Genomic DNA, 20,986 nt, shown 5'->3' with positions numbered 1-20,986 from the left:
GAGGTATTTTCTAAGCGATTCTGCTAGGAGGCAAGGCACTAGTGAAGAATTAAAATTCCCCAAAGCAGACCTCAACTAATGATGGATGATGGTTGGTGCATCTTTCCCTGAGTTAAGAAGCAATGGTTTCTACGTTGGTCCAGACGTTTCCCAAAGGAATTAAGGTTCAGTTGCCTACAGTGCTAACTTTCCTGATGACGCATATTTTGTTGTCTGCCTTCCTTTTTCTGTGTCCCTTTCCTGCTATTTTCTGAAGATGTTTGCTGAACCAAACAGCAGACAGATTTGGACTAGAATCCCAACACTGCCATTTTGAACAAGTCATTTAATCTCTGAGCTTTTAGTTTTCTTTTCTTTTGGATAGATATAATAATTCCTAAGTTGTTGTGATCATTAACAAAATAATGAGTCACAATGCAGGTGGTAATTGTACCTGTTCCATACAGTTGGTGCATGTAGATCAGACAGAAAATGTGCCACCCCAACAGAGTCTGAAGCACAGGTAGCCCTCAGTGAAATGGTAATCAGATGCTAACCTACTAACAAGCAAACCCTCACCTGGGCTCCATTCTTGCTAATTCCTATTACAACATGGTTTATTCATAACTAGAACATCACTTTGAATTATAGGAATAATGACTTGCTAATTTTTCTCCTCTTTCTATCCCTATACACACACATATTTAAACACACATCTAAACTCTGATTTAACAAACTTGTATTTTATCAAGTCATTTTTCATTTTACTGAATTATATAACCAAAGAGATTCAGCATGGGTTTCCCTTAAATTACGTATTTTTTTTCCTCACCTAAAATACCTGTTAACTTACCAAATGCTAATGTAAACCAAACTTTTCCAGGAACACATCTGTTGTACAAAATGGGTCACACCTGTACATATTGTGAATGCACACATATAATTAGTAAAATGAAGTATGTTTTTGTACACAGTCCTAGAGTGTAAAATAATAAGAAATTCCTTTTTAGTGCTAAACATGTGTATTTAAGCAAAACACTAGGCCCATGGTAAATATGCAATGATAAATACATATATTGAATTATAAGAACTATATGCTTTTCTAGGTATGCTCATTAAGAATCATTCTCTCTTTGAGATTGATCACTTATTTCACAAATCTCTATTCATGTAATCTACTTTAGTAATGACAGCATTATTTTGTGATCTCTTGTTTTTAGCATATGGCAGTGTATGCAGCATATTTAGATTCTACCGCATGTTGTGTGTGCTTTTTCCTTCAAAATGTTCTTTTAAAATGTTCTTTAAAAAAAATGAGCAGAAGCAGACAGATTGTTCCAGGACATCCCTTCCTTTAGAGACATGAGTTTCTCCAGCTTAAAAAAAAAAAAAAAAAAAAAAAAAACTGGATTCCAAATTGGTTAAATTGCTTCTTCTGTACAGTGAAGTGACATGTTGTCTGACTACAGTGGAACATGTGCTCTCATTTCTGAAGAGCTGTTCTGTGAAGAAGTTTTATTTAGCCCACATAGCCAATCCCCGGATTTATGGGTGTTACCTCCTTTCCAAGTTACCAGTTTTTTTCATTATCATTATTGCTTCTGCTCTGTCAGCTGTAACACAGTTTAGTAGCAACCCTTTTTAGAAAACAAGATGTTTCTCAAAATAGATGGAACAGTTGGCTAGACAGAAAAGAGATACAGTATCAACAAAAAGTAGGTCTGTTGTTCATCTGCATGTTGTTCCCTGGACCACTCTGAGAGACAATCTCACAAATATGTAAAGGAATAGGCATCAAGTGAGGGTATCATCTGTTATCCTTACATAAACTTTTACCCCTTTTTTTATTTTATTAAGGAAATCAAATGATATGAAAACTGATTTGGTCCAGAGAATACTTACATGTTTCATTTTTGTTCAAATTAAAACATTTAAGAAAATGTATGGGCTAACTTTTTTTACTTTTTGAATGAGATAACTTGGAATTCCATAAGTAAATAAGTGCTTTAATTCAACTAATATCAACAAATGGGTCCAAGTTGTATATTCATGTTCTGACTGTGTGGCAGAGTCAAACAAGAAGAAGCAGGAGCTTTAGAGTGGATATTTTTGGGTTTTGGTTTTGTTGTTGTTGTTGTTGTTTTCTCTATGCATCAACTAAAACAAAGATTACATCACACAGTATTTATTCTCAGGGGAGAGTGACATTTTTAAGCTGCTCAGAGTTCCCTATCATTGGCAGGAATGACCACTATGGAACAAAGGGACAGCTCCTTTACTCATTCCTTTGTCATGCAGAGATGATAGGACATTCCTCTCATAGCACAACTGGGATGACTCCTGAGAAACAGCCAGTCCACCAGTTACCCAACATCCCATTGTTGTACGTACTCAACGATGCTCAGTCAAATGCCCCTGAGACCTCTGTTCTGCAGATATCTTCATCCCAATCATGATGACAAATACAGATGTCATCCCTGCTTCCTGATTTTACCAATGTGTCTTGACTCTCCTCCCACAGAGCATGTAAATCCAACATAGTATTCCAATGCACCTTTGTGTTGCTTTTGTGATATCTCTTTATTTTTGGATAAGTTGTCTTTATTTCTAAATCATGTTTTTGCATAAGAGACCAAGCTAAGTTTTGCCAAGTCATATTTTATTACCTCTTCCTCCTCCTTTCCCTCACTGAAAATTCTAGAGCAGAGTTTTTAATCTCAGTCTTTGAACCACGCATGTTTGAAAGAGCTGCAAGAAGCTGTGGACCACCTGAAAATTTGTACAGAATCATGTTTGTGTGTCTCCCCAGGCTCATTGTTCTGAGAAAAGGATTCAACATCTTTCCTTAGATTCACAATCCTCCAAATTTAAGAAATACTATCTGCTGGATCATCTTCCTAGATCTATAAGTTAGGAAATGCTCGATTCTATCACATGCCACTGCAGTGTTCTACCCAATAAATTTTGTCACCACCTTCCTTTCTCCAATACAGTTCACTTCTGGCTTCATATCTTCTCTTATCTGTTTGAATTTTGTGATGGTATATTCCAATTTAAGTAAGGAAAGAAGGCGATAACAGTGATAGTGTACTCCAAATCTCTGCCAGTAGCAGTGGTTGGCATTTTCTTAACGTGGTATCTCATTTAATGCTGCTGTAGCCTTACAAGTTAGACAGAATCCCTATTTTTAAAAATGAGGAAACAAACTCAAAGAGGTTATTGATTCCCACAACATATAAATAGCAGAGTACAGACATAAATCTAGGTTTGCATCTAGAGCTTATTCCTTCCATGAAACTTTTCTAGACAGGGTGAACAGCTGCAACTGACTAATGGAATCACCTTTTATAACATAAAAATCTTACATTTTATTATCAATTTCCTATTATCAAGAATATTTTTATTATACTGTGTGCATGAATTCAATATGAATTTACAATGTTCATATGTTTTATATCTGCATAAGTGTTATCATCTTATCTCACAACACCATAAAGAACCATTTATACATTTATTAACACATTCACTTTTTAAACTAACATTTGTTAAATTCTATTATTGTCATGTGTTTGCTAAGTTCTGGAATAAAGAGGGTCTAAGTCCTGCTTTCACATTGGCTTCTTTTGGGAGCTTTTAAACCATACCAATACCTGGACATGGCACCAGAAATTCTGATTTAATTAATGGAGGTGGAACCTGGGCATTGTGTTTCATCGGCAGTCAGCTTTGAGAACCACTGTTACTGGAGTGGTGCTTTCTCAGAGTATGGTCCAGCAGCAGCGGCAGCAGTAGTATCACCTGGGAACTTGTTACAAAAGCAATTTCTCAGCCCATTCCCCAGCCTCCCCACTTACTGTACTAGAAATGCTGGGGATGGGACCTGGCAATCTGTTTAACAAGCCCTCTAGATGTTCCTGATGCAAACAAAAGATTAGGAAATGCTTCTTCAGAGACAGGATGAACCTAGCACTGTACTCATCACTAAGCATTTCTCCTGGGTCTCAGGGAACTCTCAGCTGCTTCAAATTTGCATTTTAATTACCGAGCAGAGTTCCACAGTCTATAACTTTAAAGTATTATTACTGCTTAAAAAATGTTATGTTTTTCCGTCTCTTCCTTGGCAGTCATTTAGTGAAGTGTTTATAAGAAAGTGGTGGTTTGTGAATAACACCCATTAACCAAATTCTTATGAACCTCACATCCATGTTAAATAGAGAGACACAGAGTGAATTGTAAAATATTATAATTATAAAATATAAAATCTTAAAGGGCAAATATTTTCACTGAAGGATTTTAAAGTAACTTTGTGTTGTGTTACCATTCTAGATAATGCTGTTGTTAATATTATATTGGCTATTCTCTCTATTAATATATCCTTTAATAAATTATCACAATATAATTGATATGCAATAGACAGTTAAAGCATTTAATCTGATAAAATTTGACACATGTACACAAGTAAAAAATGACTGAAGTGGGCATAAGTTCCATTAGTTATGCAAGTTTCCCCCCAATCAAAAATGCAGAATGAGGTTGCAGAGACTCTTCCGGAGTGAGGGAACATAAGCTGGAGTTCATAAAGTGACTACAATCAGCCCAAATGAAAGGGGAGAAAAGGGAAATAGTCTTACAGAATACAAATAAATCCCCCCCTCACTCTGTGAACTCTAGACTTTCATGATTCCTACATTTATCAACATATAGGTTTTAAAATAGCCAACCCTTTTATTTCTTAAAATTTCCATTGATATGAGCTTAAGAGGGCTAGTGAAATTCACAGCACCATTACAGAGAGTAGTAGTCCTAATTCAAGCTCTGCAGTAAGGTAACCTGTTTAGCTTTGGCCACCAATCCATTCTCAAATGTATATTTCTCAGCTGTGTGTGTTATACAGAACAGTGTGCATAAAAACAATGTTTTTGTTTCTCATGGCAATGAAATCTGATACTTCGCCTTAATTTCCTTTTAACTTTTTTTTCTTGTTTTCCTTGAGCAAATTATTCTGTCCCTGTCTATCATTACCCACACACAAGCTAATACTAAGATTTACTTTTCAATCTGAAATTTGCATTCTTTTCCCTATTGCAGGTTGGCTCCATGAGTTGGGAAAGAGACTGGAATCTCCCTACTACGGCAACAACACCTTGGGGGGCCCGTCCATCCGAAGTGCCTATATCGCCGCTCTGTATTTCACCCTTAGCAGCCTCACCAGCGTGGGGTTTGGGAACGTCTCTGCTAACACAGATGCAGAGAAGATCTTCTCCATCTGCACCATGCTGATTGGTGGTAAGGGAACTAACTCCTTCTTTCAGACCAAGGAGAGGAATCTGAGTGTGCCAAACTGTCACATTCTGTTTGCTCTGTCCTGAAACACAATAGAGAAAAATTGATCAAATTTGAAAGATTCTAAAAGCAGTAATTAGGAAATCAGTGACAAACATTATAATGCACATATAAATTAGCAATGAAAGCCTGGGATGTTAATGAATTTCATTTTCTGGACAGATGAATAAGCACCTGATGGTTGGTTTTGAAAGGGCAAGCACAGTGTTTTCTTAACATGCTGTTTACCTCCTGTGTTTGGGAGTTACATGAGTCTGTTTTTGCAGGTGTATATTTGAAACTTTATTCTGTGATCCCAAACAGGTCAGTGTTTTCAAATTTTGTTAATACTAATGTAGTAAGTTAAGAATGTTTGCTAGATCATTTGGTTAAAACTAAAAATAAAAACCAATTTTGTACCAATTGTAATAAGATTATTGCACCAATGTAATAATAAGTAGTTAAAATTTATTGATCACTTCCATGTTCCATTCTCTGCGCTAAATGCTTTAGTGCAACACCATACGCAATTCTTAAGATAAATTTGGGGAGTTGCCATTATTATCCTATTTAATAAATAACCAAGTTATACTGTTTTCTCTGAGCTCCAGACCACTCTTTCATGCTCTTCTTTGTCAGTTGACTTTATTGACTTCTGCCATTACAGAGCACCGGAGGGAGACTGGCAGGCAGGAGGATGGGAGAAGGCAGGCTACTTCTGCTGTCCAGACTTTGTGACAGTGGAGGCAGCCCACCCCAGTTGCTTTCACTCTCAGGCTCTTAGGCACTCCTAGAACCAGCTTCCTATGGCCTCCTCAGAAATCCCTGCATCAACTGCAGACGCCAGCACCCCAAAGTCAGAGCCGTGGCTTCCTGAAGCTCTTCTAACTCCTCCTCTGAGATTTGTGTCTGGTAACCTCACTACTTTCCTTTCTGGATCCAGCTCTTAGGTTAGCAGCACCTCTTCATTTATTATATCTGTTACCTTTATGCTCCCTTTTGGCTCATTCAGCATTTTAACACCAGGAAAACAACTCTTTATAAAAATTTCCTCTGTTGAAATACTTAGCATGATTTCTCTTTTCTGAATCTCCTAACTGATGTAGGATAGATACTATTATTATCCACCTTTTTCAAATGTCTAAAGTTTCGGAAATTAAAGTAACTTTCCCAATGCCACACGACCGTTAAGAGACAACATTTGAATCCAGTTGAATGCATCTCTCTTTAAATACATAAAAGAAATTTTGCTGAATAATAAGACTGCTATCATGGAGCAGCAGTGGATGCAGACATTTTACCTGGATCAAACATTGTTCTTACACCAGAATTCTGTTAGTATTTTCTGACCCACCCTATTGCTCCAAAAGCCTACGTCATGTTCTCTTAAATGGCTTTTATCCCAGATATCACTTACAGTTTTGAACCTTATAGTAGGGAATGATTTCTACAAGCTCCTCCCATAGAAGATGTGATATTGAGCAGTATGTGGGACTCAAGGGATTTGTCATTCAGCACACAGTGAAATCAAAGTGTAAAACCAAACCTTTCCTCAAGGAGTTGATAATTCAGTTTGGAGGAGATGGGCTGAAACATCTGGAAAAAGTTTGGATGATACTGGGCAGTTGATACTAAATGCCAAATCAGGACATTCAGGAGCAGTGAGTAGGAAAGCCAGAATAGGGAGAATTTCTTGGAAAGGCAGTGTTCATGGCAGAGTTGCTGAAGTAGCATGCTGGGACTGCAGCAATTTAAGAGACTCTTGGCTGATGTTGAGCAGTAACAGCCTAGGGAGCAGAGAACAGGAATTCTCATTTTCTGAAGAGCTACACTGTGCCAGACCCTGTGGTGACTGTTTCATATCCAGTATTATGACTTATATAATTTCCACTCTCCTTGATGGCCCATCTTTCTGCCTAGCAAAATGACAAGCATTTTGCAAAATAAACCCAGTCTATACTTATTTAGTATTTGCCCATGTTTCTTCTACTCCTGATGGAAATGTTGGGAAAGGCTCAAATGCTCAACGCTTAAGCCTCCTAATTTAGCATTTGAAAAATCTGTTAAATAAATGAGCTTATTTTCTAGTAATCCACCTACTACATTGTGAGTGGTCCTCAGTCAGAAATCGTTAAAGCATAATCTACTTCCTAGTGTTCACTGAAGGTAGGAGCTCCACCAGTCACAAGGTCCAAAGGCCCAAAAAATAATCTGATAATGTCAGTTTGTCAGTTCTTTGTTAAATATTTATTGAGTAAATTTCTTGGCAGAAAATACTGGTACAGTGCTCGTGTATAAGTGGTATTAAAACTTTAGGTGACTTCAGCAGCACTCTGCTTTTGAATGCCAAATGGCATCTAAGTGACTTGATTTTACTGGTTAAAGCTCTCTAAGTTTGTGTTTAGGCTAAGAGAAATGATGCCTGCATTTTAATATTTCCTAATTCACGAATTACTTGTATAACATTGACAGCTAATCATAAAAGCATGCAATATTGAGCACTTTGTTCACAATTTAATTCTCAAAATATTATAAGATGGAAATTATTAATACCCCAACTTAGATAGAAGGCAGCAGAGGTTTAGTGAGTTTAAATGTCAGGACTCCCTGAGACCTGGCAAGTTTCTTGTAAAATATCCATTTCATTATATAGTAGAAATTAATTTTATTTACATAATATTTATAAATATACACAAATAATTTATGTTTTTAAAAAATTAAGCATAGGTTCTCTGTTACTACAATTTTTTACATACCATAACTGTTACAGTCACTAAAGCAGATGAATAATCAAATTTCAATGCACAAATTAAAATTGTAAGGTAATAATGAACATATTACTAAGAAAACCATAGAGAGCTGCGATTGTGGCTCAGTGGTAGAGTGCTTGCATGGCATATGTGGGGCACTGGGTTCACTTCTCAGCTTCGCATTTAAATAAATGAATGAGATAAAGGTTTATCAACAACTAAAATATTAAAAAAGAAAACCATAGAAAAAATAAATTTAGCTTGTATGTGGAAAGTCCTATCTAAATTCCTATAAGTGATGAAATCTAAATTTGAATTATTTGTTGTTTTTCTCTTGCTGCCAATTACAAATGAATAAAATACACATTTATTTTGAGTGGACTCCAAAAAAAATTTAAGCATATATTACTACAGATTTAAGTCTAGGATATCTTATTAAGAATCCCCATGTAAGATTGATGAAGTTGCTAATGTTAAGAATGCAATAGCTACTACAAAATAGGTAGTAGCAATATTACCTATAGAAGAGAAACTGTCAAAATCCCAGATAATTATCTAGAAAAAAGGTACACAGAAGCTGGGTGAAAAATAAATTAGCAAAAAAAAAAAAAAAATGCCAAATGAACCAATCTGGAAGGACTCTAGGAACCTGAAGAATTTCCTCAGGAGTTGCAGTTTTATCTTTTGTATATATTAAACTTCCACTTGAAGATATTATTTAAGTTTCCATATAAACGTCTGTAATTATAGAGTGTGAACCCACTGAAATATGGAATGAATATTTCAAACTATAAAAAGGGATTAAGCAAAAATAATTTTAAAATTCACACCTAGAAAAATCTACATGAACTTTGAGAACATTCATAACAAAGAAGTAATCCTAAAAGCTTCAAACAACTATTAGAATTAATAAATGAATTTAGTAAGGTTAATACATAAAGATCAATTGTATGCATGTAGACTGGTGACAACTAATTTTAAAAATGAAATGTACAAAGCAATTGCAAAAGCCTCCAATATGCAAGAATAAATTTAATTAGAATACTATGACACTTCTACACAGACAACCACAAAAAAAAAAAAAATAGGGAGAAAATTTACGATTTTTTTAATTTAAATAATGGAAGGATATACAATGGTGATGGTTGGTACTGATGGACTCAGTATTGTGATGTTATAAGTTTTGCCCAAACTAATGAAAAAGTCAATGTAATCCCAATTTTAAAAATCCCAGTAGATTTGTGTTTGGGTGCCTGTGTATTATGTGCGTTTGAAAACTGACAAGCTGTTTACAAAAGCTAGAGTAAATGAAAAGAGCTAAAATGAATCAAAACAACCATGAAGAGCTAAAAATTTGGAAGATTTGCACTATAGATATCAAGTTGTATTACAAAGTCATGGTAGATAAGAAAGTATGGTTCTGGCTGCAGAATAGATGGATAGGTCAATGAATTGGAATAGAGTTCAGAAACGCCCACACATGTATGGCCACTTTATTTATGACATGGGTGGCAGAGCAGTGCAAAGTGAGAATTATAGTAGCTTCAATAAGTGTTGCTGGGTCCAACGTGTATCCATGAGTTGATACACAGCTGTACATTAAAATTAGTTCCAAATGGATTTTGATGTAAACATGAAAAATAGAATAATAAGGCTTCCAAAAGGGAATTGAATAGCATATTGTCATGACACAAGTTCCCTAGGCATAAAGGAAAAGAACAATAAATTGAACAGCAGAACCTCTCTTTATCAAAAGACAGAGCAAAAAGAGTTGAGCTAAAAGATAGGAGAAAATAGTCACGAACATTTATCTGACAAAGAATTCTTACATGTTTATGCTTAAAAAACTTATATAAATCCACACACACACGCATGCAAACCAGACAGCTTACAATACACAGAAACTTGAGTACTTGAAGAGAAAATAAGCATAAAAAGGTGCTCAATATCATTCACAGAAATGCAAATTGAAAACAAAATTAGACACCATTTTACCCTCCCCAGAAGGTTGTCTTGTAAAAAACTGGGAAGCCTACCTGCTTGGGAAGATACTGAACACTATGACCTCTCCTATATTGTTGATGGGACTCTCAATTGGTGCAATAATTTTGTCAAGGTCTGCCAAATTCAAACATACCTCAATTCTGAAACTCAACAATTCCACTTTTGAGGGTATAGCCAATGGAAATGCACAGTATGTATATCAAAAAAACATATACATAGGTGCCTATGAAAGCATTAAGAATCTCAAACAGGAAATGCCTGGTTAATAAAAGAATGTCATTAATAGGAGAATAAATAAGCAAATTGTGAGATAATTATTCAGTAGAGGACTATATAGCAATGAGACTGAATGAACTATGGTATCATGCAACTGCATAGATGAGTCTTACAAACTCGACACTCAGCGGAGAAGCCAGACATACAAAAAAAGCACAACCTATATGATTTTGTTTACAGAAAGTTCAAACTATTGATTGAAGTTCAAATTACTGATTGTAATATGATTCATAACTCTGGTTACCTTTGGTGAGGAGGCTAATGGCTATGAAGGGGACACAAGGAAGACCTCTAGGATGCTGTTAATAATCTGGTCACTCATCTAGGGGGTGATTCTGTACCTATGTTCACTCAGAAATGTTGGTGTGGTATACAATTAGTATTTGTGTAGCATCCTCTACACATATCTTTAATGCTAATTTTACCTTGTAAAATTATAATAGATGAGCTAAAAAATAATATAACCATCAAGTGAGGGATGAGATGCTAGGTAATCGCGAGCTTAGTTCTTTCCTTCCATATCAGGTTGTTTTTAGAATCGACTTAACAATGATGAGTCAAGCGATAGGAGTAAAATTCTATTGTCTAAAATCTAGCTATAACCACAAGTGGACCTAGGAGAAATCACTTAAAAAGAAATATCCTTTAAGGAGTGGGAAGAGGGTGGAGAGATGGATGTGAAGCTGAACTGTTCATTATAGATTTTCTGAGCCACTTGCTTACAATGACAAAAATTTTTAAAGATAGCATCAAACTACAAAAGGTTTATTGTAGTTCCATAAATATTTATGGTCCACTTAAATTATGCCGACTGTACTGGATGCTTGGGAAACAAAATGACTAACACAGGATGATTTCCTTCAGGGAGTTCCCACCCAGTAATGGAAATAGGTATTTAAGCAGGTAACAATCTTTTTCTTCTTTTCAATTTTTCCTATATAATGTACATTGAGAAGACTACTAAAGACAAGATTATTAATTCTTCACAATCCCATCACCAAACAACAACTTTTTAGTCTTTTTATACATTTGTAGTCCTCTTTTTCTAAAATATTTTTACATATCTACACATATCCTGTTTGAAACCAAAATCTGAGAACATTTTTCCATGTCTTTAAAAAGTTCCTCTGTCATACTTGTTAGTGACTGCCTATAGTCACCTAATGAGTTTGTCCCAATTGATGAAACCATCAACTCTTCCTTGGAGTTTTGATAAAGCTTCCTAGTGTAGATGACTCATTACTGATAATATGTCCATTGTTTTCCTTTTTCTTTTTTTCTATTAGTTCATAATACTTATACATAATATAAGGGTTCATTTGACCTAATTGTACAAGCATGGTGTATAATTTGCTCTAATTCAGTCCTCGGCACTACATGATTAATTTAAATGGACATTATTTTCTGGGTGTATAACTCAATGGTAGAAAGCTTGTCTAGCATGCTCGAGGTCCTGGGTTTGATCCCCTATACTGAAAAAAAAAATAGATAGAAATAAGTAAGTAAGTATAAGTACAGGTAAATGAACATTATAGTCATGAAGCAGTCAAGGCTTCTGTTGGACCTACCAATCTGATACATACTACCCTGACATAATTTTATTGGACCCATATGAGCTATTATGTCCATAAATTCAGGCCATTCTTAAAATGTCTTTACACTGCCATTTAAATTCATCATTTAGGAAATCTTTCTCACTTTGTTTTTCTGCCATCTGCTATCCACAACCCACATACTGGTAACAAAGAATGGAAAATTCCAGGGCAATGAGGAGATGGGACGAAGGAGGAAGACCTTTAAGTTTTGTCAAATTCTAAGTTCCGGTCCCCTTTTGCATTGGGAGAAAACAGCCCATATGTAGACTCCAAAGCCACTGCCAAACAGTTAGCTAAAGGAGTCAGCAATGATATTATACCCCAGAAAGCAAGGTTGCCCAAAATCCAGGGAAGGAAAGGGGGAAGGGAAATAGAAGAGCAAAGAGAAAGTGAAAGCCAGGCTACCCCACAAAGGTGCTTCTTTGCATTTGAAATCTGCATACTTTCTTTTTAGATCTCAACTGTTAAGTTCCTTTCAAAGACCTGTTACTAAGATGAGATTTTACAAAATGCATTTTATGCAAAACTCTTACATGCACAAACACACACACAAAACACACACACACACACCCCACAAAGAACCTCCACACACTCAGCAGGTCTAGCACTCAAGAATTAAATTCATTAAATTTGCTAGGAGTGGAGAAGAGTGATCATTTCCAAACTGACCTGGATACAGAAGTTCTTGAGTCAAACTTTCATAGCAGATGGAATAATTTGTCCCGACAGTTACACACACTCTTTGCCAGGGTGCCATGAAAATCAGTGACAGAAAGGACATAATAACTTTGGAAAATGAAAAAGTATGAGAGCCAAGGTTTTCTTTTTTTACTTTTTTAACTCCTTAAATTAGCAGTAGTTTCCTATGCTGAAATGAGACTTTGAAATTATGGTGAGTCAGACATAGACTAGTACTTTCCAACAACGCTTATGAATGCTACAATTAATCCAGTAATTCATTTTATTGATAATGTACAATTAGGATGCTAAATGATCTGAACATATTACTTCTCTTACTTTTAGTGCTTTACACATTGTAATTAAGAAAAGCAAAGTTAAAATCATACACATAATTAAGGAAAGCAGTGTTAAAATAAATGAAATAAAATTGTTCTCTGTACTCAGTTTAATCTCCATGAAAAGACTATTATATACTGTTAAAAATGGTAGGGTTTCCAAACACTTAGCCCATAAGCATCTTAACAGAGCCTGCAATCGGTATTTAATTTCTTTGACTTGGAGCAGAGTCAGTTCTTTTCTTTGGTGAGTGTTATCATAAATAGAGATCTTCTCTTCCAAAGAAAATATTTAAGCATCGGAATTGTTGTGTTTGTAAAACCATACAGAAGGAACCAAGCACAAAGAATCATGCAGCATTAAGTTGTTAAAAGATACACATTTTCCTTGGAATATTTTTGACCTGTTGGAAGACATTTCTTTTTTGGGGGGGCCAGGGTACCAGGGACTGAACTCAGGGGCATTCAACCACTGAGCCACATCCTCAGTCCTTTTATATATTTTATTTAGAGATAGGGTCTCACTGAGTTGCTTAGCACCTCACTGTTGCTGAGGCTGGTTTTGAACTGGCTATCCTCCTGCCTCTGCCCCCAGCCACAGGGATTACAGGTGTGTGCCACCATGCCTGGTTTCATTTTTGAACATTTAGGAAAAATAATTACTTACATGAATTTGTATGTAGCAGGCACTTGCTGAATATTTGTTAAATTTCTTTCAACAAGAAGAGATTTTTACCAAGAACCACTCTTAAACTATTTAAGAGATTGAAGGAAAATCTTAAACCCAAGTACATTTCTCCAAATCTTACTCCATTAAGCACGCTGAACATTCATGATACCATTTTTCACTTTCATAAGAAAAAATTAATATGAATTGAACAACCATTGTTTCAAACACATATACTAGATATGTGTATATATGTATACACACACATATATTTAAAGAGCATACACACATACACATACACACACGTGCATGTACTCTTTAAATCTCAAAAGAGCCCTATGAAAAATGTATATTCACTTAACCAATAAGGGAAATAAGTTCCCATAAAAAAATTATAAAACTTGACAAGTTCACAGCCAGGAAAAGGCAAAGTCAGAATTCAAATCTAGACCTGTCCGATTCTGAAGTCCATATTCACTTTTTCTCCTGCATGTGGACCAAAACTTAACCCTCTTTTAGTAACTTTTCCCAAATACTGAGCTTTCGTAATTAAGGATCAACTTTCTAGGCATGGTGATAATTATTCCATGAAGAAACTACAATATACCTGGTAGAGGATTTTAACCAGGTAAAGATTTTAATTTCAGTCTTACATTAAAATGAAATCAGTATGCTAATGAATGGTAATTTCTGGTAAATGAAGAGGAAAAAAGAACTTGAATGGGATGCACTGAAATATTCAGGAGGATTGATATAATAACACATTGACACATTTGCACTAATATATTTATTTTGGTACTGAGAAACTTTTAATGTGGCTCCTTGGATGTTGAGATTTTTATTCTGGGATATTTTGATAGATCCTAATGGATAAAATATTAAAATTTCAGTCCTTTCTTTTTTTAACCCAAAACTGCTAAAACACATGACTTCATTCAACCCCTGAGCTTCTTACCTCCGTGGCAATCCTGTCCCAAGGCTAAAATCTGAGTACCACTTAGAGTGATATGCCATAAATATACGTACACCTAGCTCTCCATCTTCCTTTAGTTTCATAGGCTGACATAAATCCAAGCCTGCTTGGGTTATCTGGTGGCACTGCATAGGCTGTTTCAGTTCCATTCTGCTAATGACTCTGGACTGCAAAGTCCTGTCATGTCTTCTGGGCTTCCCATTACCAGCTACTCCCCAAAGTAGCAATTCCTGAATAGTGAGGTCCATCTTCTCCCTCCACCTTTATCCAAAAGAAATTCCCATCCCACCCCCATCCACCCTTGAATTATGGCAAACAAAGACTTCCCTCTCATTACACTCTGGTGGTAGTTTTTAGAAAGTAGAGCTTGAATACTATCTGACTGGCAAACCTTGATGGAATGGGACTCCTATATCTATGTACTGTGCTGGTTCTTCTCAGGATGGCAACAGTGCAGAATATCTGGTTTTCTGTATGCATCATCACACATAAAATTTGTGTCTTGAATGGTCTGAAATTTTTTCTACTATTTCACTTAAAACCAAAGTGAAAGCAGAGCTGAAGTGTGGTTGAGGACTGGAGTCACACTCAGCTTCAGACTACTCGAAAAATCCTCACTCACATTTCTAATAGCTTCCTCAATCTTTGCAGAAATATAAATGTATCATATTCTAAAACTAATTTTAAATGATGGACCTCTGGGAGGTGAAACCACGATTTCCACAAAGGCTAACAGATTGACTTTATGACAATTATAACAGATTGATTTTAAATTTATGTGACAAAATAAAAATAATTGTTAAGCTGTGAATTTGTAACTTATTGTATCAAACAGTTAGTGCTGTTTTATTATAAGTATCAAACTACATATAACTCTATATGTAACTATTAAAATAATATTGATGTGAATAGAGCTCAAGATAAAAATTTGTCAGAGCTGGAATAGCAGCTAACAGATTGAGTTTGAGTCAAAGGAGCCTGTTTTGTATATGCTGAATATTTTTATGTTTTACTCTCATCAAGTCATGGCTACTTCAGGATGCACCCTGTGATAAAGCGGTTGCACCAAACTGCCTATACCAAAATAGCTGTGCCAACTTGGCCACACAACCATACTTTGCTTTGATCCCAGATACATAGACCATAAATTTATATTTCGAGGATGGGCCTTCCATCTCATTTCTCACTCCTTCTACACCATGTTGTTCTCCAGCCTTGATGCATGCCTTGGTGTTTGGGAATGTGACAGCAATCATACAGAGGATGTATTCCCGATGGTCTCTCTATCACACCAGAACTAAGGACCTAAAGGACTTTATCCGTGTTCACCACCTGCCCCAGCAGCTCAAGCAGAGGATGCTCGAGTATTTTCAAACCACCTGGTCAGTCAACAATGGAATAGATTCAAATGAGGTAATATTTACTTCTCACGTTTTCAGGCAGAAAATACATATTCTAAGGTAAAAGTAAGATGCTCTAATGTACGTAGCAGAAGTGACAAACACACCTAGCAACTTCTTTATCTCTTTATTTGTTAATCCCTATTGAAATTCAATCCACTTCTTTTAATTGCTTTGGTTTACAAATTCGCAGTGCCACTTTGGACTGATCTGTATTTTATATTAATAAGTCATCTTGGTGGATCAAATTATTTATTTTCAATTTTTTAAAGGAACCAATTCTTAAGAAAGCATAATGTTGTAATGTTGGGTGATTAGATTAGTCAAGCTAAAGCAACCATTAGAATAAATAAATTAATAACAAAAATCCAATATAGGTGTTATCTGTAGACTTCCAGAAATAACACAGACCACCACTGAGGAAAAAGGTATTTATATATATCAGACAACCATTTCAGCAATCCACCAACCAAACCAACTCATTAAGGAGTAATAATTTGGCTTCTCCTTTCTTCATGTGGTTATGACATCAGAGAAAACACCAGCAAGTCCAAATTCCATGTCTTCTGCCTTGAAAAGGAGTCTTTGGGAGAAGCAAGTCACAATGAGTTACATGTTAATTTTATGTTTTCCTAACAAGGTCCTTTGTTAATTTGTGCTATTTCTCCAGATTTATTATCCACTGATTATTCAGTAGTACACCATAAATGTCATGGTCAATGAAATATCCTTCCAGGATCATACATGCATAGATTTCCTCTTCTGTACTCTTGTTAGCCAATCAGGAAGAAGAAGAGCATTTCTCTTGTCTTGCGAGGTATATCAGTCAGACTTTACTTACCCAAGTTAATTTTCTCCTCCATCTTCTTCGACAGCTTCTGAAAGACTTTCCAGATGAGCTGCGTTCCGACATTACTATGCACTTGAACAAGGAAATCTTGCAGCTGTCCCTTTTTGAATGTGCCAGCCGGGGCTGCCTCAGGTCTCTGTCTCTACACATCAAGACCTCCTTCTGTGCTCCGGGGGAGTATCTGCTGCGCCAAGGGGATGCATTGCAGGCCATCTACTTTGTGTGCTCCGGCTCCATGGAAGTTCTTAAAGACAGCATGGTGCTGGCTATTCTTGGTAGGTCTGAGTTGCAAAGCTTCTGTGCAGTTTTACTCTGCAGCACGAATTAAGAAAATGAAAAGGAGGAAAGTCTGCTGGTGAGAGTAGAAACATTACAGGTGAATATATGGACTCAGGATTATTCTTCATATGGGTTTAATTTAGCTAAATATTGTATACACTGGTTGATTCTTATAAAAACTCCAGTGGCAAAAATATTAACCTCATCTTATAAATAAATAAATGCAACTTAGTGAACTTGCCCAAATCACATAGTAAAAAAATAAACTCAGTTCTTTCTGATTTCTAAAGAAATTATTGATCATGAGTTATATGCTTTCCCAGCTAAAATAGCTGCTCTGATTTAAAAGGGCAATTCTGTATTTTTGTGAAGAATCAATCCAGAGAGTACAAAAATTAAGCTTTATCTGTGCTAGAAATAAAGCAAAAGGGAATATACTTCAAGAGTAAACTCTCATTGCAGTCATTAACCTAATACTGTCAAGGTGACTATAAGCTCTTTTTAGCTCCTCACAGAACTAAGAAAGAACTAAAGAGCTAAAACTAAAACTCATAATTGTGAAAATTTTGTGCCATGAATTTGACTGCAAATATTAAGACGTAATTAGTCTTTGTTGAAATATAAAGGGCTGCTGAAAAGTGGTGGCATGTAGGGTTAATGTAGAAAATTTTCTTTCACAATTTTATGTGAACTTCCTTTAAAATCCACTCTCCTTTGTTTGTTCAGTTATTCAGCTAATACTTATTGAGGGCCTATGAGTGAATCAGATACCGTTCTGAACCCTGATAATATAGCAAAAAAGAAAATAGCCAAAATCTTTGTCCTTGTAGAAACTTTTACTCAAGTGAAGGACATGATAGAATAGACCAAGGATGGTATGGTAGCAGGGATGGTGAGTGGAAGGTGAATTCAGGATATATTTTAAATGCCAATATAACAGACCAATGTTTAGAATTTGTGTCACTAAAAAGGAGCTAGTGCAGTATTTTATTCGAATTTTCTAAGAACCTAATATTTTTAAACGGCCACTTGCAAAATATTTTCACACATAGGATCTGACGTAAGCCTCCATAGCACAGAGGGGAAGATCATAGGCGTCTTTTCTGTTTTTCCAAGACCAAGGCTAACCTACATCTCAACTCTGTGTCCACTGCTTCCTCCTTGTCTAAACAATGCTTACTAGTCTATATAATTGTAGGCCTACTATATCACTGGATTCTAGCTAGTAAACTTCAAGACAATTGCATTTTGGGAGAGAGAAGATAACTAATATTTATTAAATCTCTAGTATAAGCTGGATTTTTTCACATCCATTACCCAATTTAAATTTTATAAGTTCATTGGGTTGGTGTTATGGTTTCAAATGTTGGGCATCCCCCTAAAATTCATATGTCAAAATGCAATTATTAATAGGATGGTTTTAGGAGGTAGAACCTTTGATTAGGTCACAAGGACAGAGCCTTCATGAACTAGTGTTCTCATTAAAGAGGCCCCAGAGAGCTGCCTTGCCCTTCTGCCATGTGAAGAAAGGCATCAGCTAAGAATCAGAAAGTGGGTCCTTAGTAGACAATCTGTTGAAGACTTGATATTGGACTTACTAGACTCTAGAACTATGGGACAGAAAATCCTATTGTTAATAGGTAACCCAGTTTTCCATGTTTTGTTATAGCAGCTCAGATAGACTAAGCTCTTGTGATTATCCCCAACTAAAGGTGAGGAGATGGAGAATAGTGAATGGTGCTTTTCATTGCCTCGTGTTTACCACTTACAGAGGAAATGTGGGGCTTGCATTTTGAAGCTTTGGCTGAGCTGTTGACTTGCCTCTGTGTTTTTCTACTTAATAGAAAGGTGGGGCATAGAGCTGGTACAGTTTATTATCAACATGATCAGTTCATTTTCAATATTACAGGAGATTCCTACTCTTTTTTCCTAAGAGAAGAATTTGACACACTCCCTGCCCTCTTCTCAAATTTGCGAAGTTGAAGACCAATCATCGTATTTTTTTGTTTTGTGATTCTAAGTTAGAATTGACAGTTGTTTCTCATTTGTTTCAAAAACTTTAGTCATAAAATGTTTTTTTCCTGTGGGTTTCCTTAGTTCCACTGTAACTTTTATAGCCTACCTACTGACAACCTGATTTCAAAAGGGCATCTACTCATATTTTCAGAACCTATGGTTTGATATATATGTAAGAAAAAAAATAATGCATCATTTCAAAACAGATATAATGTGGGCTTTTTAAAAAAATTGTGGTGCATTTTTAAATTTGGTAACTAGTAACAATTTTAGGGATGGAATAATGAAGGCATCCTCTGTGACATTAGAACAGAAAGGGCACAAGTGTAGTGTCTTCTGTGGAGCTGCCACCACTTGTAAAACATGACCCAATTGGATCTTATTATGAAAAAAAAATTGACTTGACAGTCAAAAGATTTAATCCATTGCATTTTCTCCTGGCCCTAAGGTCCTCCATAAATTTTGATTTCCATAATTAATATTTTCACCTCTTTGCTTCTACTACATATATATAAAAAGTGATTTAAGATGGAAGATTGGAGGTACCCAACATGTGCCTGCTGTACAAGATAGAACCAAAATAACAGGCATGTAGCTGGATAGGGAGTTGTAGGAAAATTTCCTTGAATCAAAGGAAAATGGAAGAATAATATACAAGAATCTGTGGGATACAGCAAATAAGTACTCTAAGGGAATAAGTTACATAAAAAAGGAAATCTTTAAAAAATAGAAAAATCTTAATAGATCACTAGATGATGCATCATCAATGCACAATATTCATGTTTAAAAATGTCACAGTGAAGCCCATCAATTTGCACAATTAGCATATGTAATTAAAAAGAAAAAGAAAAATTTATTTGCAAATTTTCTCATGGCCATTCTAAACACTGGTATGTGTTATTGAAACTTAACCCAAATAAAGATTTTTTAAAATATTAATATTTGCTCTCTGCCTAGCATTATTTCAATGAAAATGGATTCTTTTACTTTCCCTCTTGTAATCTCTTATGAGACCAATTGAAATCCATAGTGACTTTGATAAACTTACACACATTCTTCACATTCGATCTGTGGATATTTAAAACATGTTCGTGGTGCCAATGAAATAAATTAATATGTATGGTTTTGTGAGGGAGAAGTATCACCAAACTGTTGTCAAACCATAAACTCAAGCAACTCTATTGTCCCATCAATACATGAAGACTTTTCCTAATCTGATGGTGGGAGGGTAGTTGTCATAGGGGCAGAAATTTGTTATGAGGATAGAATTTTTTTATGTATATACATTCATTTCATGTCCAGATAATTTCTACCAATTTCTTCATTGTTGTTTCAAAAAGAAAATGGCAAAGCACCAGTAAGTGGATTTTATACAGAGAGCATTCGTCTACCAAAATGTAATTAAACTTAAGTTATAGTTCCAACATGGTGGTTTGCAGATGAATCCCATTACTTTTTTTTTTTTTTTTTTTTTAAATGGGATAATAACTGATCAACAAAGTTAACAGTATAATTCTAAACAAATAACCCCCCCCCCCAAAAAAAAAAAAAACAGTAAGGGGCCATGGAAATCTTTCTTGTTTTTTAGAAATAAGGATACTGAGCCCCAAGTAAATAAGAAACTTAGCTGAAGATTCTGAGACAGTAAGAAATCCACAAAACTATAAAATTAGTGAGGGTGAGACCCATATTGGTAATTACCAGTACCTACTTTCCTGGGTCCAGCACACATGGTTCATGCTCCATAAATATTCATTGAATGAATAAATGAGCTGTAATTCTTTCTAGGGTGCCAAGTTTAACAAAATGTTGATGTTATTTTTGTATCTACTGTCATTGTGGCTGAAATAGCCATACCA

The 20,986-nt window shown here is 35.5% G+C and overlaps 1 protein-coding gene across 1 annotated transcript in view; it reads left to right on the top strand.

The window, feature by feature from the left end:
- KCNH8 (potassium voltage-gated channel subfamily H member 8) overlaps positions 1-20,986 on the top strand; it is a 401,588-nt gene that overhangs the window by 310,316 nt on the left and 70,286 nt on the right. Inside the window, exons 8-10 of the mRNA XM_079115168.1 lie at positions 5,068-5,265; positions 15,796-15,995; positions 16,858-17,107. Coding sequence (XP_078971294.1) covers positions 5,068-5,265; positions 15,796-15,995; positions 16,858-17,107 — 648 coding nt within the window. The remainder of the gene's footprint in view (positions 1-5,067; positions 5,266-15,795; positions 15,996-16,857; positions 17,108-20,986) is intronic.

This window comes from Sciurus vulgaris, assembly GCF_902686455.1.
Source record: "Sciurus vulgaris genome assembly, chromosome: 16".
NCBI lineage: Eukaryota > Metazoa > Chordata > Mammalia > Rodentia > Sciuridae > Sciurus > Sciurus vulgaris.
This window is presented reverse-complemented; position numbering and strand designations above follow the sequence as displayed.